Genomic DNA, 26,911 nt, shown 5'->3' with positions numbered 1-26,911 from the left:
TTTTGTCAAGATTTTCAAGCCCTTGGTGAGAAGCTCCTTCCTTTTTGCCAGTGGCCTCTTCTCTCAGAATAAAAAAAAAGAGGAAAGAAAATCGTACAGGCCTTGATCACCGAACAGGAAGCGTTGCCATGGCATCATTTTGACACACAGGTGTTTTCTCATTCAAGCGCAGGGCAAGCTGCCGCTACCTCAGCCCAGTTGCTCTTTCTCTCTGACTCGATTGTGTGTATGTGTGCATGCGTGTGCAGCTTTATCGTCCTTCAGGCGAGCACACGTGCATCAGTATGTAGCCCTAAGTCCATTTAAAATTGCTGACAAGTGCCGATCCCTTTGTCTGGCAAGTCTTTGCATGCATACACAGTGGCTTGGTCTCCAAGCTGTTGTGCTAGACTAGCCCCACTGAAAATGTGACAAGTCTATTCTTTACTGAGCGCAACTAATGCTGTTTACAGAGCATCGCCGAGGAAGCACAATACAGTCCCAGCAGCATCTCTGCCACAGCACTGTAACTAATGCATGTGTGACAGAATTGGCCATCAATCGCTAAACATGATCCAGAAGATTTTCATTGTTCTGGTGAATGTGTAGAACTGTTATGGCCCATGATTTGATACCCCTTTTGCCTTTCTGTAATTCCCCCAGCAGAGAGGTCTTACCTCAGTTAAAAAAGCATCTCCTCGCTGAAGGATAGTTAGGTTCGCTGCACAAACCATAAAGTCCTTGTAAGCTGTCTTATCAGCTTCTGCTGCAGAAGTGGCTCCACTATTATTGAGGATAATAGCAATCTCTCCGTCTATAGTAATTTTAATGTGTACGTCAACAGTAGAAAATCACACATCTTTATTTATTTAAAAGACCAAAAGAAAAAATCAGGACACAAGCAGAACAAACATTCAAACTCTGTCGCTGGCGCACCTCTTATTACCATATTCTCATTCAGCTGAGAGAGCTACTGTCTTGTCTGGTTTCTCTGTGTAACCCCCTCCATCTCTCAGTCTGTTCATCCCAGCATTACCATGCTGTCTCAGTTGGCAGTCTGTCCACCCTGGGCTAATTTGCTCCCTCCATCCAATATATTGGAACTGCCCTCCTCCCTGTTGTAACCTCCAGACAGGTTCTTAAATTCTAATCCTGCTAAATATTGGAACAATAAAGGTTTATTCTTCTGTTGCCAAAGAAATGCAGCATATGTAAAGGAAGAGCGATGTATAAATGAACAATAAAAAGACCGTGGAACAGCTAATAAAACATTTGACTCACAGAACAAAGGGACAAGCAAAAGTATAAAACCGAATCCTTTTTAGTCTGTATATGACTTAATATTCCCGAGGCTTTGTCTTTCTGTGTGTGTCTTGCTATCTGTACGTGTGTGAGTCCGCCTGACTGTCTGAGCAACAGTCTAGCCCCTGGCACCCCAAATGCATTCAAATTCTCCACAACGCTCCCTTTAGCAAAACAACCATGTGAGCCAAGTTGCTGTGATTTACACCAGCCCACAATCAACACTCAATTTTACAGACGCTGTTATTGCACTGTAAAAAGCATTGCAAGCTTTCAATCACCTACCTGCTGTTGTTAGATAAAGGTGGGCATGTAAATAGAGGAAGTGAGTCTGTGTAGGAGCTAAATCTCCCAGGTGGAACATGGCAGTGGTATCGAGGTACTGTGCCCAGTGATAGGCAGCGAGAGGCGGCCATCCCCACCCCGCCTTAAGTGTCTTGCACCACTGCTGCCCCAGCCCACTTCCGCTGATGAAAAATAGATCCGTTTGCTCGTATGCCATTTGGCACTTCAAGACTCTAAGGAATGCTTCAGCCCAATGTGAGTTCACAAATGCACACATTTGTTCCCATACACAAAGCTTGCTTCCAAACACTAGAAGCAAGCACTGAAGACACACACATACAAACACAGACATACCCCCACCCTCAGAGATACTTTCCATCGTTTCTGTGCCAGAGAGCAGAGCTGAGCTCCACCTGCCTGGGTATTACCATTAATTCCATTGCACAGGCCTGGCTGGATCCCCATCCAGCAAAGTCCTCAGCTCAGCTCAGGCAGCCTGGAGAGTGGTAAATCGACAGTGGGGGCAATTCACACACCATTCTCTCCAGTCTGCCACTATCCTATTCTCTCTGATGTGGCAGGGATGAGGAATCGTGCCCCCTTGAAGCTCATTTATTCAGAGATCTTTGGAATGCAGCAACTCTGCTTCTTTCCAAGATAAGCATTTCGGCTAATGGCTGATCCATAGGGCATCGTTGTAGCCTTTTCAAAAGAAGAGCCAGAATCTAGTGTCATCTGGTGTTGTTTTTTAGATATATTTTGCTGTTAAACGTTTGGTGCAAACTATAAAGAAGCAACAATATATAAAGAACAATACCTTAGAAAAATATAAGTAATGTAGATAGTTTGACTGTTCTTAAGAAATGCAGACATGTTTGAGGGACTTGTAAAGTGTTTGTTGTTGTACTTTCATTAACCCATCACTGGTTTTGTACGGAATAGTATCGGATTGTGTGGCTCAGACAGCAGACTTTCTTAAAAGACTAAAGAGTTATTCTTTTCTTTTTTTTTTTTTATTAACTTGGGGAGTAAACAGCTGTCTGGGAGCCTCAGGGATGACAGCACCTCTACCGCTTCCTTCTCTCATCCAGATCCAGGCCAGCTGTAAGGGGCTTTGTCTATTAGCCTTGTAGGCTTCTCAGTGTCTTCCCTCTCACTTAACTCAGTCACTGTCGTTCCGCATCTCTCTTTTTTCTCCATCCTTCAAACTCGTACACGCACTATTGGTCCTGCTGCCAATATCGCATTTAACACACAAACACTGCAGTCAGGGAGCAAAATGTCACCTTCACACAAGGGTTATTCTTCCCATTACTTTTATTGTAATGATGTCAATATTCACAGAGGCGAACATTTTATACAACTTCTTTTTGTGCAGTATGCCCAATTCTGCAGTCTGATTTTTTTCAGTTACTCCTTTTTACATATACAACCTTTAGATTACTCTTTTTATGCTCACCCTTTATGAAATGAAAGAATAAAAAGTACTTCATTTGCATGGGCTCATTTCATTTATATAATTTATCATGGGCTCTGAAACTCATCCAGCCTAATTTAAATGTTTTAAATGCAAAATTTTGACTGTACAAACATTGTAAGAAAAGAAAGATGGCAGATACATTATGTGAAGCAATTTCAGATTTTTCTGCACTGAAGAAACATCTTTAGCTAAAATAAAAGAAAAGGCCTCAGACCAAGACTGGTACAAAACCAGCATCAACATTTGCTTGGCTTTTCTGAGATCAAGAGGAGCTCCAAGTTGGTTTCCTTCTGTTGGTTTTGGTCTGAGATGCTTGTGTCCTTGTTGCCTGATTGACAATTAGTCTTTTGTGAAATCCCCACTGGAAACTGTTTGGAAAAAGGGCAAGTGCTTTCTAAAAATGGATGATGACTGGGTGAATCATCATCAGTCACAGACGATTAACATTCACCAAGTTGATCCATTTGTAAACTCAAACTCATGATGAATCCAGTGCAGAGAAGAGAAAGTAAAAAATAACATATTTTTTGTTCTTTTATACTCTTCTTTCATCAGTAAAAATGTTGTGGTTAAGTGTTGCTAACCCCTGAGGAATGATTTCAAACCTCAAACATGTATAGCTGCCGGTATGCTGCAGCTCACTGTTAAGTTACTGTGGACAGAAGCACGAGTAATGACTGTAATCTCAAGAATGTCTCAAGAATCTCTTTGCCCCACAAGGTAAGTGCTCAGTGGTTCTGAATGCTGTATAGAGCACATCTAAAACATAAAAATAGCTATGCTGTAGCCATCTTTTATGTGCCTTCTACTGTGACTTCAAATCCAAAGAAGTCGTTTTGTTCCTGCATGTTCCTTTTTTTATAAGTTATTTTTCCCTGGAAGGCCCTGCTACACAGTGTGAGTTCATTTGGTCCAGTATAAAAGGAATATTAAGCAGACATTCAATGACATTCAGAACAATGTTAGACTTGTGCTCTTACACAAGCTGCAGCATGGTTCACTATAATTACCCTCCCTGTTTTGCAGGGGCCTCCCCAGACAAACTCTACACACTTCTTAAATGTGAGCATAGCCTGAAATGAACTTGTCATGAATGAGCCGCGACACTTGGCTGACATGAGCACTACAGTAGGTGCAAGTCATGTCCTGCCACATCTGGACCATGTCACCCCCCCCCCCCTGCCTCAGACCTCAATCATAGCTGCTGACAGCCACCATGTTTCCCCAGCTGTTGACACACTGAATGCCACCTACAGTTATCACCATTTGCCTTTATCCAGTCCAACTTTTCAGTATCAAGGCTGGCTTTTTGGGGCACCCAGCGCCACATATGTGGTTGACTTCTTTCACTGCAGTTACAGGCAAAGGTGGCTGCTCTGGGTGAGAGAGGAAATAAGATAGTGGAGTAAGGAATGAGCGCTCAGAGCCCTCCTGGTGGGTTTCTCTTGCAGCAGCAACACTGAGAGGCTCAGGCTTGAGTTATGCTTCCCACTGACACTCCAATCAGTCCAGAGGCACCTCTGAAAGGTTGTGCCCCAAAGTCCTTTTGAAAATTCATGCCCGGTGATGTATTTGTGGGTTTGTCTGCCACCACTGTCAAAATGGAAAACCTTCGATTTAGCCGTTGACTGGGCAATTGTCAATTTTTTTCCACTGATGCAATTACTTGCTGTTAGTCGAGTACGTGCTGGGAGTGAATGCGTGTATGCGACTGCGTAGCAGGTGTTGCATGATCTCATTTGTCTGGTAGAGATAAATATGTTAGAAGACCGATGTGACAGTGTACGTAAATTGTTTTTATGTTCACTTCATTTCTCTTTCCACATCGACTTTCATCTACATTTCCATCATTCACAGTTTCTACGTTTTGTTCCTCTGCATAACATGAGTTTGTTCATCTTTTTTACACTGTGAACTCGTTCTGCATGAAGTTTTGATGAAAATACATCCTGCTGTGCATTAATTAACTTATCTGTTTCTTTTCTACCACAGCTGCTGTTTATGTGTATGTTAATGCAATGATGTGTTTGCCTTGGAGAATCAGTGCAGCTTTTTAAGGTAGCTACTTAGTCACCTGCATCTCTAGATTAGCCCATGCAGTTACCAATAAAACACTGATCTGATTGGTTGAGACGAGCTACTGACTCCAAGCCATATTATGCTACAGCACAGATGCAAATGTATCCAGAAAGGATTGTTATTTTATTCTTTGCAAATCAAATTCCAGTTGGGATCTCTTGCATGTGTACTTTTTTTTTTTCTAAAATTCAGTATCAGAGAGAATTGTATATCCTATCTGTGTGATACCTCCCACGTCAGATCAACTCAATAAATAGATTAGAACAAGTGAAGCTTCAATGTTTTGGATTGCTCTACCGAAGGGATTTGACTGTTGTCATGGTGATACAATATGAATCAACAAAAGAGGTGACTGATAACATTGACATGACTAATCTCTTTTTTTCTTATTTCTGGCCCCTTGTTCCTTCTTCCTCTCTGCCATTCTCTTTGTATCTGTGGCCCATTTGTTTGAATAGCTTGTATAGGATATCGTTTTTCTGCCCCCACCCCCCCCCCACCCTCAACCCTCCACACTCCTCCCTCCCCTCTCTGACTGTACTTTTCATGCTCTCTCACCCCATGCATCCCCTCCTCCTGTCGAAGATAAGTGTGTGTACAGAGAAGTGTCAGCTATAAATCACATTTCACTATGTAGCCTTCTCAGATACCAGCAAGATAAAGGAAGCCATAAATAAGTCCACATCATATACAAGTTATTGCTTTGCTTTTAAACCTAACAGGCCCATGAATAACCGAGGGAATGGTGTAAAACAAAGAAGAAAGGAAAGACAGAAAGGAAAAAATAAATAAATTAAGGCTTAGTCCTGCTGTTGAGGTTACAAAATGCATTTACGTAGTCGTCCTCTATGCTAGGCATGCTAATGTAGAAAGGTGTATGACGATGAGGAGCGCCTGCAGATCGATGCAGATTAGACAGGATGTTGTCTCTTATTAGCCATTTTTCAGCATTTAGAATTTTGGCTTTCAGTCACCATAGCAACCAGAATACAATGCCACCTTTTTAAATCTGAGCTCATCGCTTTCAGTCTCCTTTTTCTTTTTCCTCCTTTTCTCTCTTTCTTTGCGCCTGTTTTTTCTTTTGTTTTTGCCTTTTTCCTTTTCCCCCTCTTCTTGTTTTTCCTTTTTTTTGTTTCTTCCTTTCTTTTTTACTTCCTCGTACCTTTCTATTCCTTTTTGCGTTCCAGTTTATCTTTATATCTGTCTTTTTTTCCTCTCTTTCTCACTCTTTACCCTCTTACCCCTTCTCATTCTCACCACTCTCAGGGCTTAGGATGAAAAAAACTAAAAAGGAAAGGCGAGGAGTTGGACAGAGATGGAGGGAAGGCGGGAGAGAAATGGAGAGAGACAGGGGAGAGTCTGTGAGTGAAAGCGATACAAAGTGAGAGGGGGAGACGAGAAGCTACACAGGACTCAGGCTGGGGGGGAAGCAGGAGTGAAAATGAGAGAGAGAGTTTCTTGTCTTGTCTCCCAGCTCGAGCTAGCTAGTCAGTAATTCAGTGTATTCCTCAGACAGAGGCTTTTTTCTTCCCTCTACCTCTAGATGTGCTTTATCTGGCTAGAGTGTCACCCCAGCTGGGTATCAAACCCTGCTTCTGGAGTAAAATAAACAACCCTTTACCAAAACTGAAGCAGAAATGTGACTGCCTGTAATTCCAAGCAGGTCTGTGCAAATAAATTGTTGCAGCATGATGGAACCTGTGTTAAAAAAAAAAAACCCACAGTGGTCCAAGGTAGCGTTGTGTAATTAGCCAGTGCGTTTTCCTCCATCACCGTCAAGCCAGATTAGCCTTCTCCCTGGATGGGAGATGTGTCAAAGTACCTCTCTTTATTCTCCCTAATGGGTTTCTGCATGTCTATATTAGGAAGTGGCGCCACTTCTGGAATGCAACGAGCACCTGCGTACATCCCCAGTAGTTTGGTGTTCATGAGATAAATGACCAGCCATATTTTCAGTTGAGATGGCCAATTATTGTAATAAAGCAGAACTTAAGTGGACATTAATTTGTTTTTCATAGTGCAGATTTGATAGAATATTGCATCCATTTCAATTCGTAGGCCAGTAGGCTGTGTGATTACAGCTGGTATCTGGGAGAGGGCAGTCAGTTTGTCTGTTTGTGACCACCATGTCCTGTAACTGCTGTATCTGAATCTGAGTTGACCCTTGATCCGAGTGAGTGGACGACAATGTGAATGTGTTAATGATGGCCACTCTTGCAGACATACGAGACACTGGCGCCAAACCTGTGATGGTCTACATTCATGGAGGGTCCTACATGGAGGGGACAGGCAACATGATTGATGGGAGCGTCCTGGCCAGCTATGGAAATGTCATCGTTATCACTCTCAACTATCGTGTTGGAGTCCTTGGTAAGCACATTTTCCTCTTTTCCCTTTTTTCTCCCTTTACCTCCTCTACTTCAAGGACATTTTTCTGGGGCATCTTTATAGGGCACCTAGGTGTAATGAGCACTGCTGATTGCTACATCTATTCTAAATAAGGCATAGGAAAAACACATACAGGACTGGTTCCTGTGCTTCTTGTTGATGTGGTGTTCATGTATCACAATCACAGTAATTGAGTCTGCTGAATGTGGGCTTGTTGTTGTGACTGGGATTTAGAATAAATTAAGACATAATTGTAATGAAGCTGAAAAAATGATGAGATGGGCGTGATGCTGGGGAGATAGAGGAGAAGAGAAGGGTCTGTTAGATCTCAGTTAGATTGAGAGGTTTTCCCCAAGTTAAGATGGGTGGCAGATTGACTCACACAGCTGAATCCACTTTCACACAAATGTGTGTTTTTGCAGGTGTGTGAACATGTGTTTGTTTGGGGGGTGAAAGAGTCTATCTGAATTTTCCCAAGTTAGAATGACTGTCAGCAGGGAGCAAATGATCTGAATAGAAAATGAAATGTCCCTCTGCTTGTTTAGTTGTTGACATATTGCTTTGGCTTCCAAGTTGTATGGAGCTATTGATATAAAAGTATAGCTGGTGTTATTCCATCTTTCTTCATTTTTAACACAATCCATGAAACCACAAATGGCACAAACTTATAAATGTGTTTTCCAGTATTTTTTTAGCATCCCTGTACCAACTTAGGCTCTCAGCCCAAAGTCAACTGAAGATAAATGTTAAAAGATCCCCTTGTTCTCATGGTTAGCTTAGCATTTTTTTAAAGCACTGCAAGACATGTCACCAGTTAAAACCATGGGTCAGCATTTTGCCTTGTAAGTGAAGTGCTTTACACAGTTACATGTTTCTCTCATGATGAATATAAATTTGTGCCAGAGACATGCAGTCAAGACTTCATGAGCTGATGATCATTACCAAAGTTTATCATAGTCAGCAAGTTATTAGTTGTTTACTTACATGTTGGCAAACAGCTACAAGTGATTCAAGATGATGAAGCTAAGTTAGGACTGAACAGGTTCATACGGGTGGGCAGTAGAGGAAAAATAGGAATCATTTGCTCTTTACAGACAGTTAACTAAGTGAATGGAAAGTATGCATTAATAAGAATGAACCGTATATGTTAATAAATATGTTAAACTCACCATCTACACCCAAAACTACTGATAGCCCATGGCTGTTCCTTTTGGCTGTTGTCCTTGTAAAAAGGATGTGTGTGGTGGAATAAAATCTTGTGGTTCTCAACTTCTCCACATCTTGTTGTCCATGATGAAAAAAAAACATAAGGTCTAGAGACTGACTTCTCGCCTGATGTCACTGGGTAGACATAAGAGTCTAGCGAGTGAAAACCTTTCATGGAGGCTTTTTTTTTGTAATTTTCCAGATGTTCTACACTGTTCCTGTGTCTGTTTTTGTGGCTTTATCCTAACTGCTGACCTTGATGCATTATGGAAGCGTGCACCGTTAAAAAAAAAAAAAACACAGACCTGGCACTTATGATTAGCAGACATGGATTATATGGGATGCATATGACAAGCCCTGCGCCACACCTGGTTTGAACAAAACAATTGACTAAAATTGCTGCAATTATCTCCGGATGCCAAGGTGCAGCTATACACACTACACACACACACACACACACACACACACACACACACACACACACACACAGTGGAAATTGACCTTTTGTAGTTCCCCATGGTTTTAAGTCCATTAAAGTTATGTATTATTAAAGACTATAATTCTTTATACAATAGTTGAAATTCTGTAGCTGCTGCAAGAGTGTACAGATTCATACCTTCAAATTTTGGGATTTCCAAATTCAACATAAAAGTGGCAAAAGGGTGAAGTTGAAACCTAAAGACACCCTTCCACAAACTGATATATATCCTAAATGATACCCTCTTCATCTTTTAGATATGGTGTAATACTGAGATGTTAAGGCAAAGCCTGAAGAGTTTTTTATAAGCAAGTTGGTTCTGCATTTCAGCACCTACATTTTTAACACTGCATTTAATTATGTGTCCCTCTGGTTGGGGAACACTCAGAATTCCCGAAGAGGAACCTACGAGTGTTGCTTGGGAGAAGGATATCTGGGTTTTCAGTTTCTCCTGGACATCCACCCATTTTCTTTTGCTAACTCAGACATGGATGGATGGATGGATGGATGGATGGATGGGTGGGTGGAATAAAGCACAAGCTAAAAGTAGTTTAAGATTATAGGTGGATTCAACAATGGCATTTGTAAAGAAAAGTCAAGCTTACCCAGAAAGCAGATACAATAGGGCCAAATTCTTACCACTTTTGGCAACAATGGCTCTATTATGGGACTATTAAGTGTTTCGTAGGCCACCTGATGTCCAAATCTCAGCTGCAAAGGTTGTGTGGGCCAATTATTTACAGGAGATGAATGGTATATGGACAAAAAATAGAAAAAAAAGAAAAAAGTTCCCATGTTCATCATAATGACGACATGTAGCCCATTGGGGCAGTACAGTGTGTGTTTAACTGGACAACAAAGGTTGTCTGGGACACAGCGAAATGAGCTATATTAATATTTCTTCTTGTTTAGTCTTGGGAAATCTTAATGGGGCGAAGGGTCTGGGTCACTAAACGGTCACAAGATAATAAACAATTGTACAGCTTAACCTGTGACAAGTTATGCTTAGCCCCACTGTCATTTAGTAGAAACAATCTACTGAGATACATCAGACTTTGTTACACACAGACCATGCTTGTAAGCCACATCAGTTTGTTCAGTTTTTTTTCATGGCATTTATTTACAACATGAAAAATATGGAATGTCTTTAGCTAAAAGAGCAGACTGCATCAGCTTGCTATTCAGAGAGCTCTACATGTCAAGAGCAAGAGGGTGAATGAGGAGTGCTGCTTTATCCTCCAGGACATTGAGATGATTGCTGTGGGTGAATCACAGAGGTACAACTACATTCATCCCAAGACTCTCTTTTTGATGGAGATGAAAGCGCTACGGCCTATCGATTTTGTCATCAGGATTGCTCACCCTGAATATGCTGTGTTTTCCTGTGTCATTTTTCTGGAGTATCCTTCTGAGCGTTGTAATCAGCCTTCAGGGTTGGAAGGTAGTCAGAACACTGGCTGAGCATGCTCCTGCTACTGCCGCCGGTTTTAAGCCGAGTGCATAAGCCTAATACAGATTCATGACCATATTTCTTTCATGGCACTTCAATTATGAGTCAGATGTTTCCTCTCTTGCTGCCACGTTTCACCAAATGTCATTCAACATGCATGCACACAAGCAACACATGCAAGTACCATGAGCACTTTCACATGCACACGCAAGTGCTCACATCATCAAACACACTATGGGCACAGTCAGCGAGACAAAGCAAGAGCAAACCACACACATGATGGACGCATTTGTATGCAGACACACACACATTCAAAAAGATGCAGGGTCATAGACAACAAATACAGCTCACAAAGCAGCTCTCTTGGTGTGCTCCCAACAGCCACTCTGACCAATGAATGGAGAAGAAGCGATGCATGTAGTTGAGCGATAATGTCCGTCGCTCTAGCATGGTCTGATAATCTCCCCATGGTACAGCTTTAAACTGTTACTGACACACTCATATAAACCAAATAAAAGCAAGGCAACAGAAATTACGCCATGATGGCCTAATTAACACTATGCTGTCAGAATTCAGTCACAAAATGGAGCAACAGAAATCAGAATTACATTTTCATTTTGCTTTATGCTTTCAGGTTGTTCATTTTTAAAGAGATGCCAGTGTCAGTTTTAGTGTGGATCCAGCTAAATCAGATCTAAGTGTGCCGGATTAAGTGGTTGTTTTGGACTCATTTAGTCTAACGTCAGATCATCCGACACAGATGAGAGAATCCCTCCTGGTCTTATACATCTATAGGTTCTATAAAGGGCAAATTGGTTACATGTAGAAATGCTGAATAAATAAATAGATGCATATTAATGAAACAGAGAAAGCCTGTTTAATTAGGCTGCTTAAAAGGACGAGGGAACAATGGAGGCAGAGAGAATTAGACATGATAATGAGTTTAAAGTGAAAGGAGATAAGGCAACTCCAACTGCATGTTTTGGCGCTAACGTAGCTTTCCCACCATCCCTGGGCAATCTGAACAACTCATTAATAATGCAGTAAACACTGTTTGATATACACACAACAATGTGAATATTTAACTCATCTTACTGAAGCAGTACGTCAAAACTATTATGCAACAGCAGTCCGCCATGACACATCTGCTGAAAGGTTTTAACTCAGAGACTAAAAATCATTTTAACAGCAAATTGAACAGCAGCTAACAGAACTAAAAATCCTCAAATAAATGCTTTACTTAGCTACCTCTGTCATTTAATTTTGGTGATACAGATCCTGCTGCAGTGCTATTTTCACCCTACATGGCGTTATAAATTTACTCTCAAATCAAGCAAAATTGAAAGACTTTGTGTGGGGAGTTTGAAGTATAGATTTAGCATTTAGTTTTGTTTTTTTTTGTTAGTTTGTTTCCAGAGGAGATGCCACAGTGGATTTTCTCTGCATTTCAGTGGGGTTTCAGAAGATCCTTATGGCAGCCACAGTAAAACTCAAAACTCATTAAAAAAGAAAAAGTAGTCGGGGCTCAGGTGAAATGCTGTGCAGAGAAGAGATGAACATGGAGACGAATTCTCTTCAGGTACTCTGATGTGTTGAATCACCGACACTCCTGTTCCAATTAAAGAGGGTTCTTCTATCACCCCCTTGCAGCTCTTAGCTCCACACTGCTGTAATGGTAATTATTGCTTCAAAGCATGGACCACAATTTTCCTCAAGCCCCATTTGCAAACTTTCATATTTCAACCTGTTAAGATGAATGAGAATTCATTTCAGATTTTATCTTTAATTACTTATTGACCCACTGCAGTATGATTATCTGCAGATGAATTATCGAGTGCAGAGTTTTACCCCATTCAGACGACTGTATGCCTGGACTCCCCGTGCTCAGGTCAGGGGTCTGAGGAGCAGAGTTTCTTTACTGAAGACAAACTGTTTAAATTTCTGCCCACTGATCTGCACATGTGGATGCGTGTGTGTAAGAGGCTAAGAGAAAGAGACGCTGTGCGTGTGTGGTCAAATGCACACGATGCACATGCAAGTGCCTAGTTGCTGCTCCTCTCTAATGATGTGTAATGAGTCCCAGTCAGAGGGGAGTATCTTGTATCACTGCTCTTTACAAATATAATTACTCATGGGCTCTCCGGAGCATGTCAATTTCTCAGTCCATTGGGGGGGGGGGGGGGGGGGGGGGGGGGTGCTTGGAGGGGTGGGACTTAATTACTAGTTTCCAAATGCATTAGAAATTAACAAAGGCTGCTTCACTTGCCAAAACCCAAGGTGAGAATCTTCCTCACAGCCAAGCACTCTAAAAAAGGAAAGTGGTCAAGTGCGGTGTGTACTTCCGAAGAGTTTTCACCCTGACAGGGTTTATTTGTGACCTTTGATGTTTATCTTCCATATCTCGCTGATCACAGCCTTTCTACAGTGCAGCCGTCACCTCTGCGGACTGCCACCTCAGTCTGTTCGAGGTATTCAGGCCCTCAAAAGAATAGTTTTAGATTCAATCTAAATAACCTCGACCTACTGTACTGTATGGGTACATGTGAAAGCAGCGGCCTCATCGCCGAAGCAGCAGCGTAGGTGATTAAGGATTGATTTATTGAATTGCCAGTTCTACTGGGTGTGATATGTGATTCTGCGCCTCTCTGTTATATCCCTCTCCTGAACTTAAAACGGTGACTAATGGTAGTTCAGCCAGGGATTTGAGGGGCAGAGGTGTATTTGTGGCTGTGTGTGAACAAAATTGAACAGGAAAATGCAGTCTTACCACTCAAGTTTGTACAGTTGTTTTCACTACAGAATAACAGCTGAGCTCCACTGAGAGTTGCGCTGCACTCAGTGTGCTCGTGGCCTCCTGACCTAAACACTGTACTCTACTGGATGTTGGTTAAGTAGTAATACTGTAAGATGTTCTTCTCTGTGCTATAAAAGCTTTAGCCCTTTTCTACTCTTTCAGTAAAGGACTTTATGCAAAGGGTTTTATGATATTATACCAATGGATAAGTATTTATTGTTTACACAGTAACATTAAAGGTATTTTTCTTTTAGTAATTTTACTCATGCTTTTTACTCATGTAGTTTAGTGCACATTGATCAGCCACAGCATTAAAGCCACCCCCAAACCTGATCCTTTCTTGCATAATGAGATACTTGGACATTAATCTTTTGGATCCAGTGAGGTTATGAAATGAAACCTTAACAAACTAGGTTTGTTATGGTACGTAAGATAAGGCTGAAATCATTTACATTGAGCAGCTCAGTCTTCTGTGAGTCATCTTTAAGCTGTTCCCGCATTTCTGTTGTGTCCATATGCAGCTTTTAAAGGATCGAGACTTTTTAAAAGAATGTGCTAGAATATAATCTGCCTTTGTGTGTCTCACCACTTATATCAGATGTCAGGATGGCAATTGTTTCTAAGTTATTATGGAGTTAAATTCCACATAATCTTGTATGTGGCAAGGGTGAACTGACTTAAAATAAACCCTTTGACATAAAATAAGTCTTTCTCAGTATGTGTTCGCAGTCTCAGTCATTTTGTTTAGTATCTGATGTATGAGCTCGGTGAAGAGCAAAGGAATTCATGAACAGTAGGTGGAAGAAAAAGCAAAGGCAGACTGCTTCTCTTTGTCTTGTATTATCAGGAGGGGAGCTGAGATGGATATTTACTTGTTTTTGTTGCCATTTAGATGAATTCATCCAAATTAAGCAGAGAACAAAAACATTTATTCATCCTATTAATGTCAGGGAGTGAGGGATTGAAGTAATGGTTTTCATGCTCCAGTCTGCAGCAGCTTGTTGATGCAGCTCTCCTACAAAACACTGCCAGGAAATTAACTCTTAAGCCACTCTTGCTCTACACACTCTTACAAACTTCTGGCACTGAAAGACAGGGCCAAGATGGGGCTATTGTTTCTCTGTCCTTGGCTTTCTACCATATCCAAGAAGATGTTTTCCCGGTAGCATGAAACCCTGGCAAAATATTGATTAAAACTGAAAGGGGAACATGCACAGTATGACTGAGCTCACAGAAATAAGGAAACATTTGATGTCAAACAACAGTTCCTCAACAGGAGAGTCTTATTTTTGTTTGACAGTTTTGTGCTATAGCATGTCTAAATATTTAAAGGTTTGATGTTACTGAGTTCTCATTCATTTGTTTTGAGGTTGCTGCGTTGTTAAAGTATAAATTGAAGCAGAGTACTGGGCTCTGATTAGCACATCAAGGGAGGGACATTTTATTTTCTTTAAAAAGATTAATGATTTCTATCTGGGTTTATTTAGACCACTCCTTTCATGCTGTATTTTGCTAAAATGTAATATCAATAACTGCCTTAAATGTCTCTTTGATTCCACTTATAATAGTTATTAATCATAAAAGGTTTTGAAAAAAAAAGTACACTTTCTAGCAACAAAGATACAAACATTTTCCTGCTTCTAAAAGCAGTTTCCATTCTTGGTTACTTTTCCATAAGTTTCCTTGTAAATATGCAACCTTTTATTACTGTGTACTGATATCAGCTTTGCAGCATACGGCAGTTCAGCAGACATGCTTTAACTCACTTTGTAAATTGTATAAAAGCCAATAAACAAAGATAATTTGAAGGTTCATGCAGATGGACATGAACATCTGGCTTTATACATGAGAAATATATTTCAATAAGGAGTTTGCTTTGTGCCTGCCCTGCACCTGGGCCTTTAGGGAGATTAAGATTAAGATTAACTATTGTGTCCCAGAGAGAAATTTGTCTTGGACAAGAGTCCTCCATCAGGTTGGAATAATTATTTAAAAATGAAACAACAAACAATTATGATTATTCTGACAAATTGTTGGTCATTCACATTTAAGGGGTTAAAACTGTGGCATTTACAGAGAATTTATATGGAATTCAACTAAAACAAAGGTTAAAGCCATGTACAATAAAAATAGGAAGATGGAATAAAGGGTCTTTTCTAAAGCAAAAAAAAAAAATATATATAACAAAACTTATAAAACCAACTAATATATTAACTAAACTCTAAACTCAAATATTACGTAGAGAGCAGATTGTGTAGCTGTGTGTTGAAGAATAGGAGGAAGGAGAGGGTATAACAATGTGATTATTGTCTGATGGATCACAATCTTCTATAACATGAGGTGATGCTTGTCAAGTAGAAAAGATCTATAACATAGTTATTACATGGACATACATTTTAGGACAACAACAACAACTTAATAAACTGTGAAAAAAGACAAACATGAAGTTTAAAATGAGATAATTCATGCCACCAAAGCTCCAGGACAGCAGTTAGTTAACAACTTAGACACAAACTCTGAACTTTAATCAGTTTTTATACAAACAAAACAGGTAAATAAATGCCATGAGTCAGTATTCTTATGTTTAGTTAGTGTCATGTCCATGTACATGTAAAAATAGAGAGAGGTCTCAGGAAATTTATCAGCAAGTTATGTTTTTATGATTTTTGAGAGTGATAAACTGCTATGAGATGGTTGTTAATTACAACTACAGATGGCAAAAGATCCATGTTTAAGTGTCACTTCCATGGATTTGTATGATAAATCTGTTGAAGTTTGAACAAAAGGATTTTTAAAATGTATGTTTACACTGACTGGATCCACCTAACATGTTCCATGTAGTAAGACGGATGTTTAGCAGTTGAGGAAATGTAGTAAACAGTCTAATGAAGAAGTAACATGGTGCAAAACTCTTCAGTTACATATTGCCTTTACTTTAACTGCTGTTAGATTTAAGGTTTGTATTGTTTGAGACTGAAAAATGTCATTTCTCCTGTTGTCACCGTCTGGATATTAGCTTGGTTTACCTGTCAGGATATGGGTCTGATTCTTTAAACTGGGAGTGCTGCGACCAATGTTTACTGTTGGTAAACACATTGAATACCTATAAATAATATACACAACCTCAGTCATTCATCTATTTTTTATACAGTACCTGCTTTATCCTATTCAAGGTCGCTGAGGCGGACTGAGCCTCCCCATCTGCGACTGGGTTAGAGACAGAAAATACCCTGGACAAGTCACCAGCACTGGGCCAACACAGAAACAATCTATAACCAACATGCAGGTTTTTGGACTATAGGAGAGAGAATCCACAATGTGTGAATACATCAGTAGCCAGGCTTGCTAAACCCCCATTCATGGTCGGAAATTAACCAGGCGTGTGTACAGCAGTATCGGGAATTAAAAACTTCAGATCAATGTCACAGTGCAGTAATCTGAAGAGTCCAAACCCTTTCAATCATAGTAGGGGGATCACCGCTGACAGCCGAGTGACAAAAACTAGATATTTTCAATCCCAGAACACTCAGAACACATGCCTGCATTCATCGAGAGCATGGTTTGCATCCGATGTGGTCGGGGATTCGACTTACCTGGGTAATGACGTTTTCATCTGATGCCATGAGTGCACAGGGAGAATATGCAAACTCCTCAACATGATTTCATATGCTGTGCATATGAATGTATCACTTTAGAAAAAGTGTCCTGCATTTAAAAAGTAGAATAAAGTTGAAAAATGAATAAAAGCTGCAGCTGTTAAGTGTAAGCCATCAAAGATCATTTTGTCATGTGCAACATGCAACATGCGCACTACTTTGCAAGTAAAAGTAACAAATCTTAACTATTCCTGCAGAGTTGGTCCAAGCAAGCTACAGTGACCCAAGCAATATGTATATTTATGTATATAAGAGCTGTAAAAGCTAGTAACTGAAAAGCTTGAAAACTACTGGAAATTGATTTGCTTATCATAAACAACCAGGTAAAACATGTCTCTGTGTCACATTTGTTAATCTAAAATCACATCTGCAGCACTGACTTTATAATATATTACATAATGTTAAACAACTGTATGTACGGCTTTTGCAATTTCAAACATTTCTACTGCTGATAATTCACTTGGAAAAAAAAAAAACAGAAAAAGACGTGCTAAGTGTAAAGCTGTTGCAGGAAATACAATGTATTTGTCAGAGTGGTTAATACTGACAGGAGTCATTTATCAAAACAGCTTTCAGAAAGCAAGACACTGTCACTTTTTTTATGTGAGGCTCAACTTTAGATAAGGTCAGGTAACAAGGCTGTCTCCAGGTTGGATAGCAAGGATTTATGTTTTCTCAAAGAAGCAATTACCTTTTGATCCTTTTTCTTTTTTTTCTTTTTAATTCGCATTCATATAAAAACAAAATTGTTTTCATTTGACATCACTGGCTACATCCACTTAAAAATCAATCACTGCAGAAAATGATATATGGACTCAGCATGATGGCAGAACTAAAGCAGCAGGTGAGTTTTTATATCAAAGTAGCAATTATTTGGTTTATTTTATGGGCTTTGACTACCCTACTAATAAGTACTAGATGCTATTTTTTTGTCCCTTTTAATCCTGCTTGTATTTTTGTCATTTTAAATCAGATTACTGGAAGGGATGTTACTTTCACAGTATTTCAAGGTGTGTCTAGACCCTTGCTCAGGATCATCGTAACAAAGTTGCACAAACATGTTCTACACTGTATTAACAATTTTCCTCGTAATGTTGTGACTTGAACTCAGATAGCCAGTTGCATTGTAAATGAGTTTTGTCCTTCCCCTTCATCCTTGAACAAATGGAAACAGGAACAAAGCTCATTACATTTCATAAGCATGACATTCTGGGAAACTGTGACATTAAGAAATTAATTTCTGTGGTACACAAGTGCTTTTCACTATGCAAAACAAGCTCTGCTGTAGCACTGTCCAGAGATGGAAAAAAAAAACAAACAAAAAAAAAACGTTTAGATGATTGCAGTGCTTTCACCAAAACAGTAAATATGCATTACAAAGACATCAAAGAGCTAACCCGACAATTGCTTTCATCTGGTCAAGGGGTCCTCTGCAGCATCTCATGTAAAAATGGAACACTTCACCCCAAGATGGCAATATGAAATGTGCAGATGGAAAAGCAGTTCAGTGAGGGAAAATGTCAACCTTGTGTCAGTGTTTGTGGCTGAGATGCTTTATTGCTGGAGGTTTGACCTTTACTGTTAGTGATGGAGGATGTGCTTCTTGTGAAGCTTCCGTTTGCAGTCGAAACATTAGTAAACATTATTCCTGTTCAAGCTAATAGCTGTAGTGGTTTATGGGGAGCAATGGTTAGAATGATAAGCCTGGTGTGGTGGAACAGTAGCTATAATCTGACCTTATATTGATTAAACATTTTTTCTTCATTTTTTTATACAATTTTTCGCTGGTTCTTATTTTCAATATATCAGAGTCGTATATAATGAATGTACAGTATTGAGTGTTGTCTGTGCAACTTTTCTCCCACCTTTGGACTATAAATTTACACATACAGACGTTTCAGAGTTTGGTGTGGATCCCTGGCCTTCCCCTTTGCTTTTAGAGCCAGATGCCCTTTTAACAGCTCTGCCAGTAAATCCAGGAATATATTCACACCGACTGTGACCCACTATACATTGGCTTGTTTGGACTGGTTTATTGCTCAGTACTTGCAACATAACCTTGATTTCTCAAGGACATAAATTGAAAGTACCTTTAACCTTTAATGTGCCATCACATTGCAAAAATATAGTATAGCAAATGAAACCGTTACAGTCAAGTGACAAAGAAAGTGCACACTTTTTCAGCTTCAAGCTTTTATATACTTGGACATAACAAGGGTAAGAAAAAACAAGAATAAAACAAAAAAAAAACATCCCAGTCTTAAAATGAGGTAAGTACAACCTCTAAAAAAAAAAACAACAATGCACAATACAATACAACACATTATTTTTTATTTAGTGAAGACAAAGCAAAAGTAAAGCCGGGTGCAGAAGTTTCTGCAGTTTGCTATTCTGGGGCATTCTAGTGTGTCTTAACACGATGCCATAGAAGAAAGACACAGAGAAACAATTGTTGCTCCCTGTTGGGGCAGCACTATTTCCAGCAATTTGGAGTCCATCATGCTGCGGTGAAAATGTTGTTCACAAGCGGAAAACATTCAAGACAGTTGTCATTCTTCTCAGTAGTCGACATCTCAGCAAGTTAACACTGAGAAGTTGGAAAACCCGAAGAGCTGCACTTGCGACTCGTTAGATCTCAGTTGGCGTGTTATTATACATGTCAGTTGAACTACAAATACACATATCCAAGCAGGGCTTGTTTGGATTGCTTTCCAGAGAAAACCTTTTCTCTCTTTAAAGAACATGGTAGTAAAGTTGAAGTTTGATAAAGATGCATCTGAAGAGAGCAACACTTCTAGAGTAGTGCCCTTTTTGCTCTCTAGATCAGGAAGGAGATGTTAGCCATAACAAACAGCACCATGGAAAAACCAAGCAGCATATCAGGTCACAAACACCTCATATTACTTGTTAAGCATGGGGGCAGCAGTTTGATGATTTGGACCTGTGTTTCAGCAACAGGCCATCAGGCACTTTGCAGTCATTTTACATGATAATTAAAATCAGACACGTGGAAGGAATCAGATGTTTTAATCTGATCTGACGTGTCTGTGATGCATTACTTATAGGATTTCATTCAGAGTACTTATGTACTTAGTGACATTTCCTGATATTTGTAAACATTGGCTTTTTGTTGAATATATCAGTGCCCACATATAATAAACATCCTTTACCTTGATTATACACTGACGTCCCACCACCAGACACCATCAAGTTTTCATTTATTCTTCTGCTCACGTTGTGATGCTGTCTCTTTTTAACTGAAGATGTTGCAAGATAAAAGCAGCACACTCCTTTTGCACCTGCACAGATGTAAAAAGACTAAAGAAATCAGATATACAGGTCTTGATGCATGGAGACATCGGAGAAAATATCATCAGTCATGCATTATGCTTTTGCATTTAGTCTTGATTTTTGTTGAATAATGGCACCCTAATATTTAGTAGAGATGTATTATGATACTCTTAGACATTCTAAACTGCATAAATCCAATACATCTTGTGCTTTTTAAACAGTTAATCACGGTGTTAAGCGTGTTGTTTTTAAATGATGCTAAACCATTGATATTACCAAGTTCAAGTGAATTTAAGCAAACAAAGTGAGACAAAAACAACAACAAAAAAAATGCAGCTCAGGTAATGGGAAGTGTAAATTACTGTTCTGTTTCTCTGCTGAAATATTGACGCGGGGAAGAAAAATCAATTAAATGAAAACAGTACATATTGCTCTATGAAGTCTTTGAACAGACATCATTCTGTCAAGAAATGACACTAGCAAGATATATTGAACAACCAGGGGTGAATATTTGCATTTCTTAGACTTTGATAACTTCAGTCTGTTCCGATGTTTTATTGGAATTCTTGTTTATGTGCCGTCTGAGGCAAAGCATTGCTCGAATGCCGTTTTGCTTTGCGCTCAAGGCAGGAGGATGGGGCTCCTAATGGCAGGACATCTTTTCTTCTTAGTGGATTTGTCCCTTAGGGATTTTAAACTTCAGCACCAAAAAAACACACTGGTTCCTTCTTCTTCCTTGGGGCAAAATAAATGCAGGCAAACTGCCTTACTGAACAAAAGTCAGCATGTACACCTTACCAATGAGTCCAATGCAGCATGTCTGATCCCTCACCCCTTCTTCTGTTGTCTACTTGCTCTTCAGCAACATTATGAAGGTAGAATTTCAGCCCAGGTTAAGTTTTGTCCATCATGAGGTGTGTCCAGAAACAGAAATGAAGTGTGTAAAAAGATATACATTTGCCCTGCAGGAAGAGCCACTGCCTTCATGTCTTGTAGGGGCATTAATCATAGCAGTGGCCAAGCCTAACAACCAAGGTCAGCAGTCCTCACTTGTGTGGGAAACACTCTCCACAGCTGCCACCACAAAGCGCTGCTGCAGAGGGGCAAAGAGAGGAGGGAGTCTGGAGAGAGCGAGGAGCTGAATGCTGAAATGACAAGGTGAAAGTAGGAGGAGGAGAACAGAGAGGAGAATGTGGCTGACTTCGAGATGACCCAGGGGGGCGTTGTAGGCAGCATGTAGCACCTCAGGTGGTTGTGAAGGAGATTGCTAAGCAAATGTAGGTGGACATTTGAGGATAATGGATTGAAGTGGGCAGCGAAGTTGTTGGAGGGGCAGATTAGGAGAATGTGTTGTACTGATACAGTGGGTGGAACCGCACTAATCAGATGGAGGAAGGTTGAGAGCGACAGTGTGTGAACAAGGTCCGGTCACAGTTCTTTTAATCACACCTCTCAAGTAGGAGTTATGTATTATTAAAATGGCACAGAACTGAGAAACACATCTGTTCAGAGAAAATGGTGCCTGCTTGAGGCTTTGAGAAAGAAAATTGCTGATGCAGGTGTTGTGAATATAGTGTCAGTAATCAGATATTTCACGCACGTCTCAAATGGATCCACATAGATTACAAGCAAAATGGATCCAATATTCTGTTTCTATTCATGCTATATTACATATTTATAATAATATCACTCATAGATGACAGCTAATTTTATGATTTGTGATTTGGCATAAAGCATAACCCCAAGGAAGCCTCATACACATTGTGTGTATGTGTGTGCGTACATGTGGATGGGAGGGTGTGTGTCGACTGAATAACTATGGAGAAAATACAATTGTTTTTCTGCTGAGGTGTGAGACAGAAGTTCAATATATCCTTACATCCGGTAGTTAAAGGAGCAATGGCTGCAGTCCAACTTAGTCCAACTTCATCTCCTTCGCTGTTTAGAGGTCTTGATTGGTATAAATTGATCCATGAGGGATTTTCCACCATATCCTTTGCCCATCCATTCTTTTCAACCCTATGAAGGAAGAGATACTCTGCAGGGAAATGTAAAGAATTAGAGGATACTAGAACGGCTTTGTTGTTGTAAGCCAGCGAACAACGGATTCTGTGGTCCCTATCAATGCCCGAATGCTCACGAAACAACTGCCAATCATGTTAAGAAAGGAAGGCGTTATCTCTGTGCCTGTCTCTTGACCTTGGAAAATAAGGTGTGATCCATTATGTTATTGTGGAAAGTGTAAAATAAACATAGGAAAAAGCAACCTAACGACTCCCCATAACTCATTGTCTAAATTTGTTGATGTTAGTGCAAAAATTATTCATATGAACACTTTAATGACCTAACAGAGATTGCTGGTTGGACAAAACTGACACTAAATTGCCGAGCTAAAGTCAGGGACAGATTGTTGTTGTGGTTTTTATGCTAATGTGTTAGGGTATGTTATCCCCAAATGCAGTGAAGAAGATTTGGTCTGCTTTTGGTCCAAACACTCATTTGTTGTAACATAAGGTTGCCAAGGGACACAATGGACACAAGTTTTTCTTTTTTTATTTTGTGTCAGCCCATCACACATCATAAAAGACCTGTACTTTGTTGAGAGATGTCTTGTACAAACACCATGTTTTGTTTGGTTTTTTTTGTACTTCATTTGTAAATGGAGTGGAACTCATCGGAGTAGTGAGCTAAAACAGAATGCAGAACTGTAAAGCGTCTGGTGTGATAAAATCTATTTTTGATATAAAACAATGCATGTCAAATGATTCCACATGGTGATTTTTGGAAACAAAACTTAACCAAGTAAGCAATCTGTAAAAAGGACAGTTCAAGTTCTTGTGAATCTCATATGAAAGAACTGCATGTGAGGCAAAAATCTTGTAATTACACAGCTGTTGCAGTTGCACCAAAGAACATGTATGTAACACAGTATACTATTATTATGGTCATGCCAAGTGAAAGAAAAACCTCAATTAGAAAATCTATGCAGAAAAGCCAAATATTTTACTGTTATTAATGTATTTTAATAAAGCCCTACTAACGATTTAAGCTTCCTGGATACTTTGGTTTGCTATACTCACAATACAGACTGCAGAGGTGAAGATACTTCTGGCCCAGGGGTGCCCATGTCCAGTCCATATGATCTACTATTCCGCAACCTTCAGATGCAGCCCTTCCCCAAGACTCCTGAATCAAATGAATGACTTGTTGCAGACAATTAGCAGAGCTGGATAACATGCTGAAGAGGGAATTTTAGCTATTTGATTCAGGTGCGTTGGAGAAGGGATGCCTATTATACAGTTGTGGCCAACTCTGGTCCTCCAGAGCTTCAGTCCTACAAGCGCTGGGAGTTTCTCTGCAGCGACACGCCTGACACAAACCAATGGGTAGCTAGGGGACTTGTGCAGAGCTCTTCACATGTCTGCTGAGCAGGTACGTGTTGTGAGCTCTAGCATTAGTTTGGCAGACACAAGCTGTGCCAGACACACAAATGATCATTTAAATGTGTAGGCAGGTTTGACTGCTTAATCTAACACAATCAAGGTCATAAGGGATAATTAAAAAACTTGCAAAGCTAGCTAAATGATTAAATAGCAGTCATCACAACTAATAGTGTGTTGACGTTTTTCTTCAAAAATAAGACATTGAAAATTGTTTAGGTCTCATGAGCAGGGTAATTTCTCCAGCAACATAAAACATAAAACAACATGAAAATAAAAAGAGTTTAACACTTAAAAACACACGAGCATGTTACCCGTACAAGCACACAACCCAACCCTTCCCCTGACTATTAATGCCAAAATAAAAACTTCTGTCTCTATATCTGGGTTTACACTGCTGTGAGGAAACAGCAGTCAGGAGCCGCCCCGGGAATGACCAACAGAGACACAACCACAGGGAACAGGCGGGCCGGAGTCCACACCACAGCCATATGGCTGCAGTGTAGAACCCCTACCAACACCCCCACCACAAAAACCCAGTCAAATAGGTGCAGCCCCTGACACAGAGGATCCCCATGAGGAAAAAGAAACACCGAAGCTAAAGAAAAAAAAAAAAAGGTTAAAAAGATAGAATAAAGAAATACAAGATAAAATAACTAAATCAATAATTCCATGAAACGATATAAGATTAAACCTAAGTAATATGTAGATACATAAAAAGTACATAAAATATGTGATGAAATTAGGTAAGACAATTATATATAAAAGATTAAAAGTCAATGAAAAAAAAAAAAAAAAAAAAAAAAAAAAAAAATATATATATATATATATATATATTTTTTTTTTTTTATATATAAAAATCAATAAACAGACAAATAAATAGGAAAAGAAGAAAAATTCAAGTGAAAGCTAAACTAAAAAGGTGGGTATTGAGCGTCATTTATTCTTTTTTCTTTCCTTTTTTTTTTTTTTTTTTTTTTTTTGCTGAGTGCAACTTTAGGTAACGGACAAGGTTACTTAAAAAAAAAAAAAAAAAAAAAAAAAAAAAAAAATCATAGTCACTAGTTACTTTTCCCTAAAAGTAACTTAGTTAGTAACAAATTAACAACATTAGAAATAACTGTTTAGTAGGGAAAGTAATTATTCTATTACTTAATTAAAAATGTTAGATATGTTCCCATAGATGTAACTTCTGATTCATCTGCATGTTTTTTTTCATCATAAAACTGAATATTAGATCTGACTAATGAATGAAATGAAAATTTAATGGAATCATTTACTAACAGAAAAACCATGGACACTGATCTCAGGCTGCTTGGAAATTGTGGTTCTCTCTTCTCCTCTAAAGAAATTCACGTGATCTTTGTTGCTTCCAACCACAATGAAGAAACTCTTTGTTTCTGGTCATAATGAATATTTCTCACAACTTTCTCCTCTTTTATCTCTCTGAGCGAAAAGTGATTCCAGTTTAAAACTCTTCCTTTGTTTGGATTCAACATCGCTGCATATGCCTTTTGGTGGTTTCTGTGTGTGTGTGTGTGTGTGTGTGTGTGTGTGTGTGTGAGACAATGTGTGCGTGTGTTAAGATGTGCACACTGACTTGACATTTTACTCTTCATCATTCCATCATCATTGCTTTGGCTGTGTGGCCGTTTCTCTTTGTAAAATCCCCGGTCAGATAACAGCTTTTTGACATATGCTGGTTAGCATATCTGTCACCTCATCACACATTTATATTCTACTATGTGCCAGTCCTTTACACCTGTTTTATTGTCTTCTACTTCTGTGCTCACATACACTGTGGAATAATATAATTCCAATTAAAGATGCTCCTTTTTACATGAGTTTGTGTTGTTTATATCAGCTAGCAAAACACATCTGCAACTAAGAATGAAAAGTGACCCAATAAAACTAAGCTAATGAGTGCTAACTAATAAAGCATTTACGCTGCTGAGCTGTAAAATAAATTTTGTTTTCATAACGACAGCTTCGTCTGATAAAAATAACCAACCACACAAGCCCGAATGGTGATTCCAGCTATATTTTCTCATACGATGAACATCCAGAAAGAAAGTCAGAAGTGACAGAATGTCACAAATGTTTTCTCTAAATGTCCACAGCCTCCTATTGCACCACAAGGTCAACGCTGTGCATGTGGATGCAGTTCATTCTCGGTGCTGCTTCATCTCTCTGCTGCTTACTGAGCAGAGTAGAAGCAGAGAGATGTGTTCTTGCTGCGGAAGAGAGACTTGGTTAATTCGGGTCAGTGGTGGAGAGAATTGTCCTAAAAATCAATTGATTTGTCACTATCACGTTTTTCAGAGAAAGTGACTGAGGAAGTAGCTAAAGCTGTTAGTAAAATCACCAAGCCGTCAATGCTGCAGATTAGAAGCATTCAATTTAAGGAGGATGTCTCTTACTTAACAAGTCTAGTGTCATTAGTCGACTATATTCCTACAATTCCTCACCATTCTGCATAAACTTTGCTGCAATTTAAACCAAGTTTCTGCCCCCAAATGCAATATGAATCATCAGATATTTTCAATAGTTTCTCAAAAAGCATCTGTTAAGAAATAATGTATCATTTAGCAATGATATTTTTGTTATTGTTGAACAAGATGCTCTTATATATTGTCATGGAGGACAGTTACTGCAGGAAAATCCTCCAAAAAAGGAAATTTAAATTCTTGTGTGCAGCTCAAAGAAACTATTTTAAATGTACCATAATTAATAAGGTTTAAGTCTGACATTTTCCTACATATTGAAATGTAAACTTCATTGCCAGTTTTGAGAAATGAAAAGCTAGCATGAGTGTTATCATTGGTTATGTTAGAGAGTTTACAATTAGAGGTAGTCTTGGATAATAATTAGAATCAGAAATACAGTACGAGTTTGAGTTTGAGCACATTTACCTGTTATATTTAATAAGAAAGTGTATCCAGACTTTTTACTGGCTCTCTACTTGAATAATCTCATTATTTCTGCTTTACAGTGCTCAAAGCTTTTATATACAGTCAGAAAACATAGTAAAAATAGAAAAAATAAACATCTAAGTAAAACAGAGTTAAGGAATAAAATAAATA

At 39.3% G+C, this 26,911-nt stretch overlaps 1 protein-coding gene across 8 annotated transcripts in view; it reads left to right on the top strand.

Moving 5' to 3' along the window:
• nlgn3a (neuroligin 3a) overlaps positions 1-26,911 on the top strand; it is a gene marked incomplete at both ends in the record, with an annotated part of 106,439 nt that overhangs the window by 13,312 nt on the left and 66,216 nt on the right. For 7 of the 8 annotated variants that reach the window (XM_079249952.1, XM_079249951.1, XM_079249953.1 and 4 more), the window contains one exon: positions 7,346-7,495. In XM_079249952.1, coding sequence (XP_079106078.1) covers positions 7,346-7,495 — 150 coding nt within the window. Of the gene's footprint in view, positions 1-7,303; positions 7,496-26,911 lie in introns of all 8 variants that reach the window. The other variant, XM_079249956.1, reaches the window with a different exon arrangement.

Source organism: Telmatherina bonti (genome assembly GCF_933228915.1).
Source record: "Telmatherina bonti genome assembly, chromosome: 12".
Lineage (NCBI taxonomy): Eukaryota > Metazoa > Chordata > Actinopteri > Atheriniformes > Telmatherinidae > Telmatherina > Telmatherina bonti.
This window is presented reverse-complemented; position numbering and strand designations above follow the sequence as displayed.